Source organism: Dicentrarchus labrax, unplaced genomic scaffold (genome assembly GCF_905237075.1).
Source record: "Dicentrarchus labrax unplaced genomic scaffold, dlabrax2021, whole genome shotgun sequence".
Lineage (NCBI taxonomy): Eukaryota > Metazoa > Chordata > Actinopteri > Moronidae > Dicentrarchus > Dicentrarchus labrax.
The window spans coordinates 35,588,893-35,607,992 of record NW_026136719.1 but is presented as its reverse complement, the minus strand read 5'-3'; the positions used below and the strand labels follow the sequence as shown (position 1 = coordinate 35,607,992).

At 40.1% G+C, this 19,100-nt stretch overlaps 2 protein-coding genes and 1 long non-coding RNA gene across 7 annotated transcripts; all 3 read left to right on the top strand.

Annotated features, from left to right (window-relative positions):
- Positions 1 to 694: 694 nt before the first annotated feature.
- Positions 695 to 6,132, top strand: LOC127351224 (cytochrome c oxidase subunit 5B, mitochondrial-like). The gene is made up of 4 exons (XM_051378543.1): positions 695 to 829; positions 3,227 to 3,297; positions 4,857 to 4,956; positions 5,607 to 6,132. The coding sequence occupies exons 1-4, from the start codon at positions 733 to 735 to the stop codon at positions 5,717 to 5,719; spliced, it is 381 nt and encodes a 126-aa protein (XP_051234503.1). The 5' UTR covers positions 695 to 732; the 3' UTR covers positions 5,720 to 6,132.
- On the top strand, positions 1,259 to 2,112 carry LOC127351226 (uncharacterized). Of its 4 annotated transcripts, XR_007880817.1 has the most exons (5): positions 1,285 to 1,312; positions 1,437 to 1,464; positions 1,511 to 1,650; positions 1,921 to 1,981; positions 2,039 to 2,112. It is a non-coding gene; the product is annotated as an uncharacterized LOC127351226 (long non-coding RNA). The 4 variants fall into 4 exon arrangements; XR_007880815.1 differs by lacking the exon at positions 1,437 to 1,464 and having other exon boundaries at positions 1,259 to 1,312; XR_007880816.1 differs by lacking the exon at positions 1,437 to 1,464 and having other exon boundaries at positions 1,261 to 1,298.
- Positions 6,133 to 13,704: 7,572 nt separating the features above from the next.
- LOC127351602 (NACHT, LRR and PYD domains-containing protein 10-like) lies at positions 13,705 to 16,389 on the top strand. 2 transcript variants are annotated; one of them, XR_007880918.1, is made up of 4 exons: positions 13,705 to 13,842; positions 14,496 to 14,799; positions 15,597 to 15,649; positions 16,073 to 16,389. XR_007880918.1 is itself a non-coding variant. In XM_051379300.1 (3 exons), exons 2-3 carry the CDS (start codon positions 14,505 to 14,507, stop codon positions 15,641 to 15,643), a joined length of 342 nt encoding a protein of 113 aa, XP_051235260.1. In that variant the 5' UTR covers positions 13,705 to 13,842; positions 14,496 to 14,504; the 3' UTR covers positions 15,644 to 16,389. The 2 variants fall into 2 exon arrangements, 1 of the variants encoding a protein (XP_051235260.1); XM_051379300.1 differs by having other exon boundaries at positions 15,597 to 16,389.
- The last annotated feature ends 2,711 nt before the right edge of the window (positions 16,390 to 19,100 follow it).

Here is a 19,100-nt window from a genome sequence, read left to right as displayed (position 1 = left end):
TCTGTTGCTGTCTGGTTGTTTTGGTTCTGTAGCGCCGCCCAGTGGACAGAGGGGGAACAGTTTCCTGACTCTGGAGGGCCGAGAGGTTGCAACCACTGACTGTCTGTAGTTCCCGTTGGACTCATAATGATAATACTTTATTATGAAGCTCATATTGTTGGAGTATTTCTACAGTTTGATCTTCGTTTACTTCAAAGATCTTTTACCTCTCTCTCCATTGTTTATTGGCTCCATTCTCTGGAACTGGAGTTTTCTGAACACACTGAATAAAGTTCTGATGATACTGAGAGAGTTTCAGCTCTCACTGATTTAAATAAAGTGAACAAGAGTTTTCCAGAGTCAAAATGAAACTCAAAGCAGAAACTCCTCCATTAAACTGCTGATTACTGAGTATAAAGTGTTAATATAATAATATAATGTAGAGAAGTGTTTATATGTGTGTGTGATATATGAGTAATGTCGGGCTTTAAGTTTCTAGAGACGGCGGAACAATGACGGAAAACTTTATTTAATTTATTAAAAATACAGAATTAGATTATAAATTATAGTTTGTATATTTATGTTATATTTTATTTATAATATTTATATTTATTTTTACCTGCAGTGTGTAAAACCCTGACAGTCCTCACTGCGCTCCGGTAGGTGGCGCTGTGTTGGTTTGAGCCCCGCCGTTAAATTCTCAGACGAAGAAGAAAGCGTTGAACGTCATTCCGCTCGGTGAAGAAGGTAAAGATGGCTGCAAGGTTACTGATCCGCTCGGCTGTCAGAGCCGCGACGACCTGCCGGGCCGCTCCGGTTCCCGCTCTGACCCGCGGGATGGCGGCTGGAGGTGAGGACGGAACCGAGCCGGAGCTTCAGAACCTCAGAGACACAGACAGACTCACAGACAGACAGACAGACAGACTCACAGACAGACAGGCAGCCGGTTAGCATTAGCACCGTTAGCAGAGCTGCTGCCCGCGAGAGGTCAAACGAGATATTCAGTTATTAAATTAAATTAAATTAACAGTTAAAGTTTGTGTCAGTTACAGTTAGAGTGTGTCTGTGGGTCAGTGTCTGTAGTTCAGTGTCTGTGGTTCAGTGTCTGTGGGTCAGTGTCTGTGGTTCAGTGTCTGTGGTTCAGTGTCTGTGGTTCAGTGTCTGTGGGTCAGTGTCTGTGGTTCAGTGTCTGTGGGTCAGTGTCTGTGGGTCAGTGTCTGTGGGTCAGTGTGGGTCAGTGTCTGTGGGTCAGTGTCTGTGGGTCAGTGTCTGTGGGTCAGTGTCTGTGTGGGTCAGTGTCTGTGGTTCAGTGTCTGTGGGTCAGTGTCTGTGGGTCAGTGTCTGTGTGGGTCAGTGTCTGTGTGGTTCAGTGTCTGTGGGTCAGTGTCTGTGTGGGTCAGTGTCTGTGTGGGTCAGTGTCTGTGTGGTTCAGTGTCTGTGTGGTTCAGTGTCTGTAGGTCAGTGTCTGTGGTTCAGTGTCTGTGGGTCAGTGTCTGTGTGGTTCAGTGTCTGTGTGGGTCAGTGTCTGTAGGTCAGTGTCTGTGGTTCAGTGTCTGTGGTTCAGTGTCTGTGGTTCAGTGTCTGTGGGTCAGTGTCTGTGGTTCAGTGTCTGTGGGTCAGTGTCTGTGGGTCAGTGTCTGTGGTTCAGTGTCTGTGGGTCAGTGTCTGTGGGTCAGTGTGGGTCAGTGTCTGTGGGTCAGTGTCTGTGGGTCAGTGTCTGTGGTTCAGTGTCTGTGTGGTTCAGTGTCTGTAGGTCAGTGTCTGTGGTTCAGTGTCTGTGGGTCAGTGTCTGTGTGGTTCAGTGTCTGTGTAGGTCAGTGTCTGTGGGTCAGTGTCTGTGTGGGTCAGTGTCTGTGTGGTTCAGTGTCTGTGTGGGTCAGTGTCTGTAGGTCAGTGTCTGTGGTTCAGTGTCTGTGGTTCAGTGTGGGTCAGTGTCTGTAGTTCAGTGTCTGTGGGTCAGTGTCTGTAGTTCAGTGTCTGTGGGTCAGTGTCTGTGGGTCATGTCAGTGTCTGTGGTTCACTGTGGGTCAGTGTCTGTGGGTCAGTGTCTGTGGGTCAGTGTCTGTGGGTCAGTGTCTGTAGGTCAGTGTCTGTAGGTCAGTGTCTGTGGTTCAGTGTCTGTGGGTCAGTGTCTGTGGTAGGTCAGTGTCTGTGGGTCAGTGTCTGTGGGTCAGTGTCTGTGGGTCAGTGTCAGTTAACTTCCTACAGACAGAAACAAGCTGAAGTTCAGATTGTTTGTGTAATAAAATAATTCAGTTCACTGTAAATGATTAAATATTGATCAACTATCTGAAACCTCCACTAATGTAATCAATCATTAATATTCAACCAGTTAGTTGTACAGTTGTGTTCCAGCTGTGTGGAGACTGTGACTCTTTAATATCAGTGATAATAAAACTGTTTCAATTAAAAACTATTGTTATAATTTAATGTAAAGTTTCTGTTTATATGATTATAAACTGAATGTGTTTGAGCTTTGTCTGTCGTTCTGTCTGTCGCTCTGTCTGTCGTTCTGTCTGTCGCTCTGTCTGTCGGTCTGTCTGTCGCTCTGTCTGTCGGTCTGTCTGTCGGTCTGTCTGTTCTGTCTGTCTGTCGGTCTGTCTGTCGTTCTGTCTGCTGTTCTGTCTGCTGTTCTGTCTGTCTGTTCTGTCGGTTGTTCTGTCGGTTGTTCTGTCTGTCGTTCTGTCTGTCGTTCTGTCTGTCGTTCCGTCTGTTGTTCTCTGTGTTCTGTCTGTTGTTATGTCTGTTGTTCCGTCTGTCGTCCGTCTGTCGCCGCTGTCTCCGTCTGTCGTTCTGTCTGTCGGTTGTTCTGTCTGTCGGTCTGTCTGTCGGTCTGTCTGTTGTTCTGTCTGTTGTTCTGTCTGTCGCTCTGTCTGTCTGTCTGTCTGTCGTTCTGTCTGTCGTTCTGTCTGTCGTTCTGTCTGTCGTTCTGTCTGTCGTTCTGTCTGTCGTTCTGTCTGTCGTTCTGTCTGTCGTTCTGTCTGTCGGTTGTTCTGTCTGTTGTTCTGTCTGTCGTTCTGTCTGCTGTTCTCTGTCGTTCTGTCTGTCGCTCTGTCTGTCGTTCTGTCTGTTCTCTGTCTGTGGTTCTGTCTCTCTGTCGTTCTGTCTGTCGTTCTGTCTGTCGTTCTGTCTGTCGTTCTGTCTGTCGTTCTGTCTGTCGTTCTGTCTGTCGTTCTGTCGGTTGCCGTCGGTAATAGAAGCCGGTGGTTCAGTTAATCTGAGTGTTGTGAACTGGTTGCTTCCTCAGGGATTCCCACTGACGAGGAACAAGCCACGGGCATGGAGAGGATCGTCATGAAGGCCATGAAGGAGGGAGCGGTGAGATCATTTATCTGAGCAGTAACGACTTCCTGGGGAAATAATAACGTGTGACACTTAAAGTAAAGAGTGATCTCTGTTGCACATGCTCAGTACGGATCAGACACAGGAGGAAGGAGCAGCAGGTAAAGAGTGAGCGTCTCCTCCATCAGGGAACAGACCAGAGCTCCAGACTCACTGGTTGCACTGGTTGTACTGGTGCACCTAACTTTTGTTTTTTTAGGTGCACCCACATTTTTCATTGCGTCGCCTTTAACGCCGTAAGGTCACCTTTTTATTCCTCTCATTACTTTCATATAATGTGAATGATTTCTAAAGAAGAATAAGGTGTAGAGAAATGCAGAATTATATATAAACAGAAAATAAAGTGTTTAAAGTTCTTCACTGAGCTGAAACTGAACTTTTCAAGTAAAATAATTATTAATGATAATAATAATGATTACTACTACCTGCTGCTGAAATGTAGCTGGGAGAGGGGTCACGGCATATCCTGTGTTTTTTAGTCACGTTGTTTTTTTTAAAGTTTCGATAAGAAACGTTGTTGACCCGCTCATGAATGCACTATTTCCATCCATATTCTGACCGCACTCCTCACAGTACACGCAGTGCGTTACGTCCTTTGTTGAACCTCAGCCAGGGAAACTGTTTCAGCCAGTCCTGTCTGAAGGAATATATGTTGACCTTTTTAATTTGGGTCTCGGAGCCGGGCTCTATCCCAGACTCGGTTGTCTCCTCCTCTGGTTCCGAGTCTGATGCTGTCGCTGAAGGACCGGAGCTCGGTATCTCACCAGGGACCGAGGGCTCCGTGTCTTGACGGGATGGACTCTCAGTAGTGGGGATGGATGGGATTATAGTAGTAGGGCTGGTTGTAGGTTTGGTTTTCTTAATGAAAAAACGTTCAATATTTCTGCCTCTCTTCATTTTCCCTCGTTTTGTCGCGTTTATTTTATTTTTCTGTTTCAGTTAGTCAGCTACTCTCGCGCTCAGGTCGCGCGCAATTTTTAAACACACACAACTTAGCTGGGTGAACAGGACCACAGCCAATCAGAGGCAAAGACCCGCCCGAGCTCTGTCTCTTATTGGATCAGAACCCGATATGATCCTACCATGAGTGTGTGAGTTCACTCACAGGAGAACACAGAGAGATGATGTGCTTGTGAAATAAATGTATGTTTTCACCCGGGCAGCGTCAGGTGCACCAGTGCGACCTAGAAACATGATTAGTCGCACTCTGGAGCCCTGCAGGAGGTTAGCTCGGTGGAGTTTTGTTTCAACTGTTTCTGTTATTTAATATCTGCTAATAAATAAAACAGTTTGCACATAAAAACTGATGTAAAGAAGATTCCTGTCTCACTTTCTCCACCAGAGGGAGTGAGAGAGTCGGTGTTTAACCCTGTTTACACTGGAGCTGATTCAGTGATAAAGATCGTGTTCACTGGATCAATAACTGATAATCTGCAGTAACTACAGACAGCTACGTCTCCGTTGAGGAGTGGGACACTCAGATTGGGTATCGTCTCTACAGAAGCTCAGTAATCTGACCCTCTGCTCTCCTCCAGGATCCCTACAGCATGATGAAGCCGAAGGAGTACGCCGGCTCCAAGGCCGACCCCCACCTCGTTCCCTCCATCACCAACAAGAGGATTGTGGGATGTGTCTGTAAGTTCTCTGTGTAAAGTTTAAACATTATCTGGATTATGTGCAGGTACAGAAACCAACAACAACCAGAGGCAGATATATATTTTAAACTTACTTTATTCTTCCACTCAGACCTTTTGGAGGATAATATTTTCCTTTTTACTGAACTACATTTATTTGATGACTTTAGTTAGTTTACAGACTCATATTATTAATACAAAGTCAGTTTAATAAATGATATGTGATTATAGATTAACCTATATACAGTATAAAGGGATCATTAGCTCCACCTTTACCAGCTGCAACCTTCATCAATAATAAGGGTTATTGATCTTCATCAGATCAGTACTCAGATCAGTTCAGCTAATGGGAAGGAAAAAATGGTTTCAGAACATTTCTAATTAATTTAATCAGCAGTCAGATTAAAAGTGACCTGATACTGATCGTCAGATAAATGTTGTATAAATAAATAATAATTGATCTGTCTTTAGTTCCAGATAAAGTTATTTTAGACCAACAATCATTAAAGCATTCACATTCACATCAACCCGACATTATTCAGTGAGAATCTCCTTTTATATATTAATATATTTATCCAGCTGTTATTATTGTTTCTGTCTCACTGTGTGTGTCTGACCGGCTCCTCTTCGTCCTCTTCGTCCTCTCTGCAGGTGAGGAAGACAACACGGCCGTGGTGTGGTTCTGGCTCCATGATGGCGAGGCCCAGCGCTGCCCCTCCTGTGGTTCCCACTACAAGCTGGTGGCCCACGAGCTCCCCCACTAACTCATCAGCCCTCTGTTATTACAGACGCTGTCACACAGCTGTGAGCGCGCTCACTGTCTCAGATATTCCTCTCTCCTTCAGAGCGAGGTGAAGAAACATCAGACGGCCACGTTTTCCTCCTTCAGTCTCCAGGAAGTTCCTTTATCTCTGAACCCTGCGGTTCCGTCTACTTCCTGGTGTTAAGTTGCGAGCGGTCGTCTGATTGGTCTTCGGCTCGCTGTGTCACAGTACTTGATCTACCTGCTGACCTCATCAGTCTTTGCTTTACATGTTCCCGGTTCAGAGGGATCAGATGTGGTTCGGGACACAACTGTTTGATTCCAACATTTCCATTCAGCTGCAGTTTACATTCACACTGTACTGTACAATGTTACACTCTCACTCCTTTATTCCAATAAACTTTATCCACTCTGGTTTATGGTCTGTCTCTCATTTATTCTCTGTTGGTAAAGCTCTTTAAAAGCATTATTCAGTTAAATTAAGACATTACAGTAACATTACACACACACACACACACACAGAAACTGACACTTACTGGCATACTGTAGAATGTCAGTTTAAAGTATTTACATGCTGATAGAAAATACACCACAATGTAGTGCAAAAAGTGTAATACAATACATCTAGTTTAAATCAGTGATCAGTAGATTTGATTTATTTTGTTTATATGATGTACAATGAACAGAAAATAATGTTGCATACTAAAATCTATACATGAAATTGAACGTGTCTATAATCTACTTCTTGAACAGGAAATCAAACAGCTCACTGAAATATAATGACATCATCTCGGAAAGTGTTCTGATCGTTTCAGGATCTCCTGCTGTCTACCAGCTGAAACCAAAGAAAGATAATATACAATATACAACAAATAAAGATGATATTGGACCTTTAAGAACACCTTGCAATGACAAACAGAACCATTTTACTTGTTGGTGAAACAGGAACAGGAAAATCTACTCTGATCAACACTCTGGTCAACTACACCATGGGAGTGGAGTGGGAGGACAATGTCTGGTTTCAGATCATAGAAAGAGAAGTCAGTCAGAGAGTCAGACATCAGATGTGATCGTTTATGAGATCTTCCTCAAAAGCTGAAGATAACTGTGGACGTTCTGAATTCACGAATCAGACTGACAGCCTGCATCCAAAACCTGAAAGAGAGAGTTGAGTTTATTGAACTAAAACAGAAAGAAATCCAACAGACTGAGGAAGGTCTGAAGAAATATGAACAAGAAATGAAGAACAATGAGAAGTTCACTGTAGAAGTTGATGAGGTCTACAAAGATAAAGAACCTATTGAAGTATCCTGTATCAGATCATGTGAAAGAAAAGTGAAAAAAAAGGAAACAGAAGAACTTCAGAAAGATAAAGATCAGTGGTTGGAAGAGTCCTTCCAGCATGTTGTCAAACTGGAGCAGATCGCCCTGAATACTGATTCACTGTCCACTCTTGTCCACTTGGACTTCCTGATTGACAAGATGAAGGAGAAAGGAGACACAGAGAAGGTCCAGAAACTGGAAGAGATGAAAAGACGAGTAGATGAAGATAAAGGAAAAACAGCAGCACTGCGGTACAGGTTAACTAAACGAACAGCAACAGTTAGAGTGATGAAGAAGTAGCAGAACAACATGAGTGACAGTTGTATAGAAAATAAGGTCTGCACTGTTAAAAATGTTTAAATCTTTATCTGTAGAATATGTCACAAAACTGATAAAGGTTTTTACTGCCTGTAACTGCTTCATATTAAAAGTTCTCAATCATTTCTGTAGACACAATCCATTTATTTTTTAGCAAGGTTTTTATTGTATTTATCAAAGGCAAACTCGATGTAGAAAGATAGAGCTGGCAGCAGCAGAAACTCTGTGTGGTTGCTACAGACCTGCAGTCAGCCTCTTGTCTCCTCTCAGCTCCATCATCACATTAGAAACCCAACATTCACTGTGTTTACATGCAGTCAGCTGCTTTCTTAAAGGGCGATGTGAAGGGTTCAGTGGTTTCTACTGGTGTACTTACAGATTGCAACTCTTTGCTGCAGGAGAAACATGAAAGGTCCTGTCTATAACCAGTGTTTGACACAAAGTCAGGCTGTGTCTTACAAAAATACCTTTATTTTTCTTTAGTTTATTAGTACGAGTTTAAGGTTATTAAGGTTTTTATAATGTGCCTTACAGCCATTACATAATGATTTATTCTGATAATGAAGTCACAGGTAAATACAAGTGATGTAAATGTTATTTTCTTCATTTATATAAATTTGTATCATTGAGAAAATTATGATGTAATAGGTATGTAGGGTAACAGTATGTGGATGCTTTCTGTACACCAAAATGCATCCACATACTGTTAATGCATAATACATAATAGGCCTCCACTATTATGTTATAGAAAAAATGTCTAATTTTACTATTAACTGCTATCCTGAATGTCAATGAACCTTTAAAGTCAATAAATAAAGTTTTATTTCTGTTTACCACAAAGATCTCTGTTACTGCATTATCTTATTGTTGTTGGGGACATTTTTCAGCCCTGAGTAATGTCTGCAGGTCTCCCTCACAAGCTGCACAACAACCTCCAGTGAGAAGGTAAGGCAGCTTGTATGTTACCTGAGAGACCAAATTAACTCTTGAATTAGTTTTAATAATATATAATAAAATATCACTGACAAAAGTATCAGTGTAGCTACTGACTCTGACCACTAGATGGCAGTGCTAACCACAAGCTCTATTGCAGGTGGGGAATGTATATGTGGTGATAGTGGGGCAACCAGACCTGTATTTCTCCTCTTTTCTGGGTTTCCTCTCCATCTCCAACATACAGACCCTGTCACTGTACAGCTGTATCCATACAGGAACAGGAGGAAGCAACAAACACCTGTTTCTATGTACATATGGGTACCTTTAAATATTATTTTATTTCCACAAAACCAGCAGAGACTCAAAGAAGATTTCCACTTCCTTTAATCCTTTAATCTCTCTCTAAAGCGTCACTAAGTCCATGTGATACAACACGTAAACACAATATGTCCATTAAAACCCAGTCTGACACTGTGACACACGTTCAGTTCCTGGTAGTGAATTAACACTGGATGGGAAGCCAGTGAGGGATCACGTTCAATTAGTTAGCCAATTGTTTTTTCATTGATGAATTGATAAATTATTCACTGTCAAAAACAGTGAAAACATTAAACATCGCAGCTCCTCAGAGACCAAAGTGACGGCTCTGAAAAAGAAAAAGCAGAAAATACTAAAATTTGAAAGATAATGTTTCATATCTTTGCGTTAAATATGATTTTCAAAATAGTTTCTTTTTTCTGTCACTCGACTTATGATGTTAGCAAAACCTAGCTAATGTAAGATGCAACTATACGTCACTTTTACATTTCTAAGCCATTTTGTTTAGTTAGATAACTAAACTACATAAATTGTTAGCAAACAAGTTAAATCTGATAACTAATGTTAGCTGTTGATGTTAGATATAAGATCCAGGGGTGAGAGGAGCAACAATTAATAATCAAACTGGGATTAAAGAAATACAAAAAAGCAGAATTATGTGTACTAACAAAACTATTTATTAAACGTTTAATCATAAATGAAGAGGTCAAGATTATTAACAAAAAACGACTTCCTTAAAAATAGACAGCTGTCTGTCGGTTTGTCCCACTGGCCTCGTCTGCTTCTGCTGTCTTTGTGTTAAAGCTGTTGGAATGATTTCTAAAAACTAAAGCAGGTTCGCCTGACCAGTCCTAAGGGAGTGTGGTACCTGGAACCGGGCACAGAACACAGCAGAGGCAAAACACAGTATACTCGTATCATTGTATATTGTGCCGGTGTAACACGTGCGATACAGCATAAACATAAACATTTCACAGAAATCAGATCAAAATTGCCTCACAGCGCTTACTTCCTGTTGCCAGTAGGTTGCGCTCTCACTATATCTGAATATTGTCATGTAGACGTGTTCAGGGCGGGACTCTTATTAAACATGTGAAGTGTCATTGAGATTGGACCACGTACGCTGAAGTTATGAGGACGTGTTCAGGGTTGGACTGTTACAGAATATGTCAAGTTTAGTTGAGTTATATGGCGAATCATCGAAATTTGACGCAACACCACGGGCACGCTGTTTGATGTACAGTCACAAATAGCACAACTTTTCATCTGCAGTTTATTTTGATTGTACTGAGCAATTTTGAAGTTGATCCGATAAATTCCCTAGGAGGAGTTTGTTGAAATACAATGCGAAAAATGGCCGAAAATGGCCGCAAAATTAAAAATGGCCAACCTCGACGCTACGCCACGAACGCGCCCTTCAACTTACATCCACAAATAGCACAACTTTTAATCTGCAACATTCTTTAACTGTACTGACCAATTTTGAATTTGATCCGATAAATTCCCTCGGAGGAGTTTGTTCAAATACAGTGCGAAAAAAACGCCAAAATGGCTGACTTCGTGTTGGCTTTGGGTCCAAGAGGCTTTTTTGCTTGTCCCATCATGATACACATGTGTACCAATTTCGTACGTGTTGGTCATGCGTGTCTTGGGGGCTGATTCTGGGGGGGCGTGGCTAAGCCATTTTGCGATGCCCATCTACGAGACCAAGAGGAGAGGGGGTACCTGGAACAGGGCACAGAACACAGCAGAGGCAAAACACACCGCGTCGCCATGGCAACGTGGTTTTTCGAAAATTCTCAAGATTCATATGTCATCGTCCTAAGAAACGTCTAACAGAATTTCAACTGGATCTGGTCAATCCGCTGGAAGATATACATAAAAGTATAAAAACGACATTTCCTTTCACCACTAGGTGGCGCTCTCACTATTATTTAATATTATCACATAGATGAGTTCAGGGCGGGATTAAAGTTTAGAGCCGAATGGACAATGTACACTCAGGTTATAGCAACTTCGTGTGTTCTGGCTGTACATCAAAGTTTGACGCCACGGACATGCCCTCTAACAAGCCGTCACCAAAATCATGAAATACATACAACATGTTTTGCATTTTGTGACAAAATTTCTGCTCGATCTGATCATCATGCTAGGAGTAGAACATGGAAGTATAAAAAACGTAATTTTCTTTTCTCCACTAGGTGGCACTCTCACTATTACTGAATATTATCACATAGACGTGTTCAGGGCGGGACTCTTATCGAACATGTGAAGTTTCGTTGCAGTCGGATCATGTACGCAGAAGTTATGATTAATCAGTCTTTCATGGCGAGTCGTTGAAATTCCACGCCACGCCGTTTGACGGAATATTGTAAATAGCATTTAGCACTTTTAATTATGAATGTCTTTAGATGGCTGTGTCAAAATGGCAAAAAACCCTGTTAAAGTATGTGTTTTTAATCGAAAGGGCTTCTAATAACTGTTATAAATGATTTAGTGACCATATTGTGGTGTTGTAATGCATATAAAAAACCCATGTTACGTGGAGATATCAGGTGATGCAGAATATCTGATTTATTTACATATGCCTCCATTGTAACCTGGTTACTGTAAAATCCATATTTACATTGACTTAATTAATAACTTTTGGTAAAGATGTACTCAGAGCACTACTGTAACTACTGTTGGACAAAATGGACAGAGGAAAAGAGATTCATGGTGGTAGCGTTTATTTTACTCATGGATTCTGCTGCACCTTGGAAAATGCTGTAAATATATAATGACAAGAGGTGACCTCTGTGGGTTATCTTGTATGTTGTATTGTATGTTGTATCTTCTGTGTTACTCTGTGTGGCTGCATGTATTTAATCCTGAGTTGCTGTTTATTCAGTGGGACTGAGCAACACATTGTCATTATAAAATATAGCTACTAAAACCAAATACATCAAATAAAGAGAAATATTTTATATATAGTGATATCTCATTAAGTTTTGTGAGAACTCTGAACAGGAACTAGATACATGCAGTGAGGACACGTTCTCAACCACACAGACTGAGAACAGAGAGGTCAGTTCCTCTGTCTGTTCCAGGAAATGAATTTAAACTGCACTATTTAAATGTTAACACATGGTTGGTGAGGAAGAAAATTCATATTCTCCAGACTTGCTAACCAAAGGACATGTGGCAGCCGAATTTAAATTCTAAATGTATTATCCAAACACAACGTGTGTTATTCATAAATGCCAAAAATCATACATTTGCAATCAGCTCTGGGTGCTGTGAGGGCTTGTTTTTGTTATTTAGCGAATGTAGATAAAAGGTAAAAGACTCACAATCAAGACAATTTAACTGAAAACTCCAAAGACAAATGCTAACAGCTCATTTAACTGTGTAGTGTTTAGTCTGAAAACATTGTGTATTTCTTTTAATATAACAGAAGTTGTGCTTTCTTTGTCAGTGTGTCTCACAGTGAAGGGACAGGAACTCTTGGTTAGTTACGTGCAGAGAAGACACGTTTTCAACCACAGCTGAGGCCTGTGAACGGAGCATATAGAACTGAAAGTTCACGTCCTCTGTATGTTTATGGAAACTTTGAGGTTTTTAGCACTGGGGGAAGTTACAATGTGAATATTAAAGCTGCAAGCAGCGATGAACGGGCCCTCGGACTCCACGAAGTGTGTAGAGAGTGTAACTGTGTGCAGACCACAACATGAATATTGGCTCTTAGATGAGTTTAGGCCAGGACTCTTAACAGACTTGTGAAGTTTGGGTGCAAATGGAGAATCTGTACTGCAGTTAGGGTTAGGGTTTCCATTGTCATGTCAAGGCTGATTTTTGAAGGCACGCCACAGACACAACATATAACCGAACGTAAAGATTTTAATAACGTAACATCCTGAACTTCTCTGCATTGTATTCACCAATGTTGTTCTGATCAATTCACTAATAGGAGTTTGTTCAAATAGAAGCCCTGAAATTGCATCACAATTTGACATTGGATTAAACCTGGCCAACTTTGACGGCACGCGATGGACACGCCTATGTACAGTCACAAATAGAAACAACTTTTAATCAGCAATGTTTTTTGCAATTTTTTTATAATATTACTTAACTTGGATCATGTACACAGAAGTTATGACAAATCCCTCTTTCATGGTGAGTTGTTGAAATTCCACGCCAAGCCACGGGCACGCCAATCGATGGATTGTCGTAAATAGCACAACTTTTAATTGTGAATGTCTTTAGATGGCTGTGTCCAAATCTGAAGTTGATCCGATCAATTTGTTCAACTACAATGTGTGCAAATCGCCAGAAATGGCTGCTAAATCCAAAATGACTGACTTCCTGTTGGGTTTGGGATATTGCGCTCACTGGATTTTTTGTTTGTCTGGATAAGATCTGTATGTGTACCACTTTTCATACTCATAGATGAAATGTGCCGTTGGGGATGCCCAATAGGGGGCGCTGTCCAACCATTTTTCCATGCATCTGTCAGATACCCACAGAATACAAAATTTTTCGCCACGTCTGACATGTGCGCCGCATTTCATCAGCTTTCGAGCATGGAAAAGCCTCCAAAAATGCATTTGTATCTGTAAGAATAATAATTCCTACAGATACAATCAGTGCTCGGGCCCTAATAAAGCTTTAAAGGTCACCAGGGCCAAATTCACAAGTCCAGTAGTATATAAAGTTAATAAAGTAATTAAAAAAATTTGAATTAGCTCCACATTTACCCACGTAAGTAATTTCCCCCTGGGATTATTTAAGTATTTCTGATTCTCATTCTGATTTGAAAAGAAAAGGAAAAAGAAAGAAAAAGGAAAGAAAAGCATGATGTTTGTTCTCTTCTTCCCAACTCTCTCTCCTCCTCCTCGTTATGCGTGTGGCCCATTTTACCTGTTGTTACATGTTTTAATTTGAGATAATTGTTGTACCTTGTTACATTCTAATCTCAAAAATGTCCAAAAAACGTAAATTGCATTCTGAAATCACTCAGATTTCCCTCTGGGGTAAGGGCCCACTGCCTTCCGGCTTTTAGGTTTTGTTACCCTGGACACGCCAACCTGCTTCTATTTTTGTGTCTTGTCATCTTTCTCACTGCTCCGGGTTTGCTGATGTGAAATGAGGAAGTTACACTCTGCTCTAGTTTCATTATGGATGTACTGAATATTCTTGCAGCTTACAACTATTTCCATTACATCAGGATATTGTGTTGTCAGTAACAAGGTAAGGCTGATTGAAGGTATTGTCTCAGATATGTTCAGTATTAACATTTTGTGTTGGCAGTAAACAGTCTTCAGATGCACTTCCTCATTATGCTGGTAAACAAGTAAACATACTGTAATACAGGCAGCATTATGTATGTGATAATGGAGATTAGAGTCATAACTTTACTATTGTTAAATGGAGTATCAGACATGTGGTTTGATCATGTAAAGGAGCAAATATGTGTCAGTCTGTCTTTATCTGTAACGCTGCAGATGATAAATCAGCTCTTCCTGTGTGACAGAAATCATGTGGCAGCTGACACTTTATTGTAAATTCACAACTGCTCACTGTTAAATGATAATACAGAGAGAGGATCTGCCATTAGGCACCTGAAATATACAAATACATAATGCACAGCAACCCAAATATTAAAATACATTATTATAAATATTACTATTAACTTTCTAATGATAGACTCAGGGCCTTTCTACACCTCAACTGTAGGAAACTCAGAGACAGGCTCATAGAGTCAATATTTCCTAGTTTAAGTGATCATATTTTAATAAGAAGCTTTGCTGTTTTCTGATTTGCTTACATTTGATTTATTTGCTTTGCTTTGCTCAACTCTTCCTCCTTGTTCAGCATCATGTTTTATTCATTCTTTTTTACAGTGATGAATCATGTCAAAGGGGGAAACATTGTCTGTTAAAGAGGTGCTGTGGAAGACACTGGAAGATTTGGGAGATGAAGATTTCAGGAAGTTCAAGTGGTTCCTGCGGGACTCTGACATCCTGGGAGACCTCCCAGTCATTCCAAAGAGCCAACTGGAGAAAGCAAACAGGAAGGACCCAGTGGATAAAATAATCCAGACGTACAACCCGCAGTCTGTAGAGGTAGTGAAGATGATTCTAGAGAAGATCAACAGAGCTGATCTGGTGGAGACATTGTCATCAAGCTTCAGAACAGGAGAACAAGGTAAGCTGCAAGAAGATAAAAACATAAAACTGAACAATCACAGAAGTTCCTTGAGATATTTATAGCAGTGTGTATTATTATAGAGTTTAAGCTGAATATCATACTGGTATTATTTTGTGAAACTGTCTTGCATTCACAGTGTGTGCTGAAGAGACACAACCTGCTGTTTTAATGTTTGTATATTGTTAGAAGCAATTCAACATTTTCACAATATCTACCTGCCAGCAGAATGAACCTGGAAATGTTGAAGTTTTATTTTAGAGATGAACAGTACGAGTCTGCAGCATTTAGAAACTGCCATATGCTAACAACATTAGTTGGGCAAATGTACAATTAGCCTTAATAAACGTAATCCCCTATATTTCAGCAACTGCTTGGCTGATTTGGACAATATAGGAGTGGTCTTGGGGGTAATTGAGGATGTTGAATACATTGCTGACAATTTCAAAATTAAAAATGTATTCATTGAAAATAATTTTGACATTTGAGTAGTTTTAATCTACAGGCACTTTGGATCCCTTTGATGGAGTCCGCCATCTTGAACTGCCATGATTCTATAGTAGCCCAGAACAAACAAAACAAACACTGGTTGTATTTTGTGGATGGCTGGCTTTTTTTTTCTCTGTTTCTTCTTTAGTTGCATTTTCTTGTTTTTTATAGACAAATTTTTTTTAAATGTTTCTTGTGGCTGTATGCATTACAGCAGCGGCAGCAATGCAATATGTTATTGTATATATATGTCATTATATATATATAATATAAAAAGGTGTGAATACATTTCTTTGCCTTGTTTTCAGAAACAGACCTGGACTGTTTCAGAAGAGGCTCTGCTGGGACCTTCTAAAGCTCTGTAAGTGGACCAAATCAATTGTTATGACTTCTCTTTGAGTAATGTAAAATAACAGATGCCGAGTGCTTTCACCTCTATAAAACTGTTTGAATGTGACTGTTGAATTGAGTTCTGTTTTGACAATTCAACATTGACTTACTAGCAAAAGTTTAATGAATGATTTAAATCTAAATTATTTTAACAGTTATTTGAGAAGAATCAGAATCAGAATCAGACATACTTTAATAATCCCGTGGGGAAATTACTTGTAGGGGGGGAGGAAAAGGGGGAGAAAACAAGAGGAGAGGGGAGAAGAGAGTAGTCTTTAACCCTATAACGCCAAACGTATCATATGTGATACATGAGTTTTTGAGCCCTCCACATGAGCAGTGTGACAATTTTTTTTCCCTGAAAAACCCGATGTATACCATTATATACATGCAGTGCCCAGATAATCCACCAGGGGGCAGTAATCTGCTCACTAGAGGGTTTTCCAGCCATGCTACAAGACTGCCATTAATCAGGAAGTGGACACGTGGTTTCTTCCAGACTTCCCTGCCAGTTCCATTGCTGCATTGCTTTTGTTGGATTTGTTGGATTTGTTTGTGTATTTTTTGTTCAAGACAAAAAAGAATCTTTGAGCATTGTGACCCGCTGTATCAAATATGATACAAATTAAAACTCCGATATGGAAATTGATATTTGAATTTTTTTTTGTTGGTATGTTCAGAAGGACCAATAAAGGCTCCAGTTTCAAAGAATTTGAATTTTCTGTCAATTATTTAATAGTTTGGGCTTTACAGGGTTAACTGGAACAACTACTTTGTCTCTTGTTATAAGGCTAGAGTACAGGAAAGGCTGTAGGACAGTGACATCAAAAGGAAACACACTGGCAGCTTATGTTATTGTCACTCCTCAGACTGGTCATATATGTTTATGAAGTGGACTCATCCAGCCTTGAGATTTTTCATATGCAGCTGTGCTACTTACTTTGTGTTCAGTCTCAAACACACCGAAAGACTAAGGGCTGAACTGATTAGTAATTGATAATGGATTTGAGCAGTGAGTGTGATTGAGTTTATGGTTTTTCATCAATTTATGAAGACATCTCAAACAATATTCTGATCGGTCCAGGATCTCCTGTTCTCTTTCATCTGAGACCAAACTAAAAGAAGTTTGGAACTTGGACAAGAATAACTGTTGGTGAAAAATACACCAAATAAATTGGACACAGCTATGGCTCTGCGTTAAAATGTGTGTTTAACGTAGGTAAAGGTTATATCATACAAAAATCCATGTATTTTCATCGTCTTTGTGTGAATTGAATGTTTTTAATATTTTATGGGGTTTTTTCTAATGTGCGTTAATACAAGCACAATACAAGTCTGATTTATTCTGATGTTGATAAAAATCTCACATAACACAACATATCACTGACATATATAACATATAATATATACATATACAGCAGTTTAACACAATACTTGTTTCTCATGTTAATAAGTTCATACAGAAGATGTTACAGAACTGTAGATTTCATTACAGTTGGATTAACCTCCAACACGACTAACATTTCTAATGTACTTTGATTGATTTCTTTGTGTCTTCACGCATGAATGATCAGTTCAAATATTTCACATGACACAGGCCATGCAGAAACATTTTGATCAATTTATGCTGTGCTTTATTTTTTAAAAAGATATATTTTGTGTGATTGCAATGTATTCTGTTATTTTACACTAAACTTCACATATTCTGTAACAGTCCTAGCCTGAACACATCCTCACAACTTCAGTGTACATTATCTGATCTCAAAAAACATGTTTGATAAGAGTCCCACCTTGAACACGTCTACATGACAATATTCAGACATAGTGATCGCGCCACATACTGGCAACAGGGAAGTAAGCACTGCGTGGCGATTTTGAGCTGATTCATGTGAGTTTCATGTTGTGGTCCGCACGTGTTATGACGGCACGTGACGCGGCCGCAGCACGCCCCGAGTTGCGTGGAGTGCGAGGTCCCGCTCAATGCTGCCTGCAGCTTTAATTTTATTTTGTATCGCCTTGTGTGGATCCCTTAGAAAGGGCTGTTGAAGGGGCTGTTTGTGTGACAAAGTATTTGTTTCACCCTTTTATTGATGGACAGTGTTACATTGTGTGAGAGATTATTTGCTCCACGTGAGAATGTTAGTGTGAAATTGAACACTACAGTATATGCCAATGTTGTTTTCAATTAAAAAAACATTTGCACAAAGCAAGCCGATCCACTTTTCCATGTTGATAGGAGCATTAAAATGAGAAAACATAATGGGACAAAAAGAAATCAAGGGACATTTAGAATAGATAAAAATGTGCGATTAATTGCGAGTTAACTATGACATTAATGCATTTAATCGCGATTAAATATTTTAATCGTTTGACAGCACTATTAAAAACATGAGTACTGAAATTGTTATTTAAAGCCCAATGCACTCACCCCTAAGTTGATTTCACTTGAAATCACTTGTAATGTTAGTTGCTTTACCCAATTACTCCACCTAGTATCTTAAGAGTAAAAAACAAAATTCTATTTCATTAAACTGTTTTAAACCAGAAATTCTAAATTAAGAAAATAAAAAGCAAAACACAAAAGTACATTCTTTTTATGTTTTATTTTAACTTGAGGCACAGGAAACATTTTTAAACCATATCATTTGTTCTTGGTTGACCCTGGCGGTATATAACATATTTTAGAAGGGAAAGAAGACTGCCTCTTCTCTGTTAACTTCTGCTGCTCTCTACATGCACGAATTGGAAAGTGGAACCACAACTTTAGCTTTGATGTGCACAATTCCAGTGTCTTCCATGTTCCCACTATGACAGGATTGCTGGAGGACTACAAGGACCCTAAATCCTGCTAATAATAAAACCACAATAAAACCATAAAACATGCCTAGCAATACGGATGGAACCAAACTGCAAGATCAGTACAAACACCATCATCTGATCATCATCAGAAAGACACAAAGACAGTGGAAATACTTAAAAACATATCACAAACAGTGCAAAACAGTAAACGTGGTATTTTAGACGTGCAACAGCACCAAGCACTGGTATTTGGAACAGTGGTATATTTCAGAACACTGTTTTAGACAGAGTTGATTTTTCAGCGTTTGGATTTTTGGTGCAAGCTCACCTCTGCCCAGGTTGAGCATCACCTGCTGAATGAACTGGAAGGTGTTTTTCATGCATTTAGGGTAATCTAAGTGCAAGGCATAAATCAGTCCAAAAAGATCACAGAAGGCCTGTGGTAGGTTGGCCAGCTCCTCCATGACCACAACCCCCTCCAACACGATGCCTACTCTGGATGGGTTGAGCTGATGATTTTCGTCAATGCAGAGGATTCCCACTCGCATCTGACTGTACAAGTCCTTGTCACTTGCGTCCTGACAGAAAGAAACAGACAAGGAGAATAAATATAACTTCTCAAA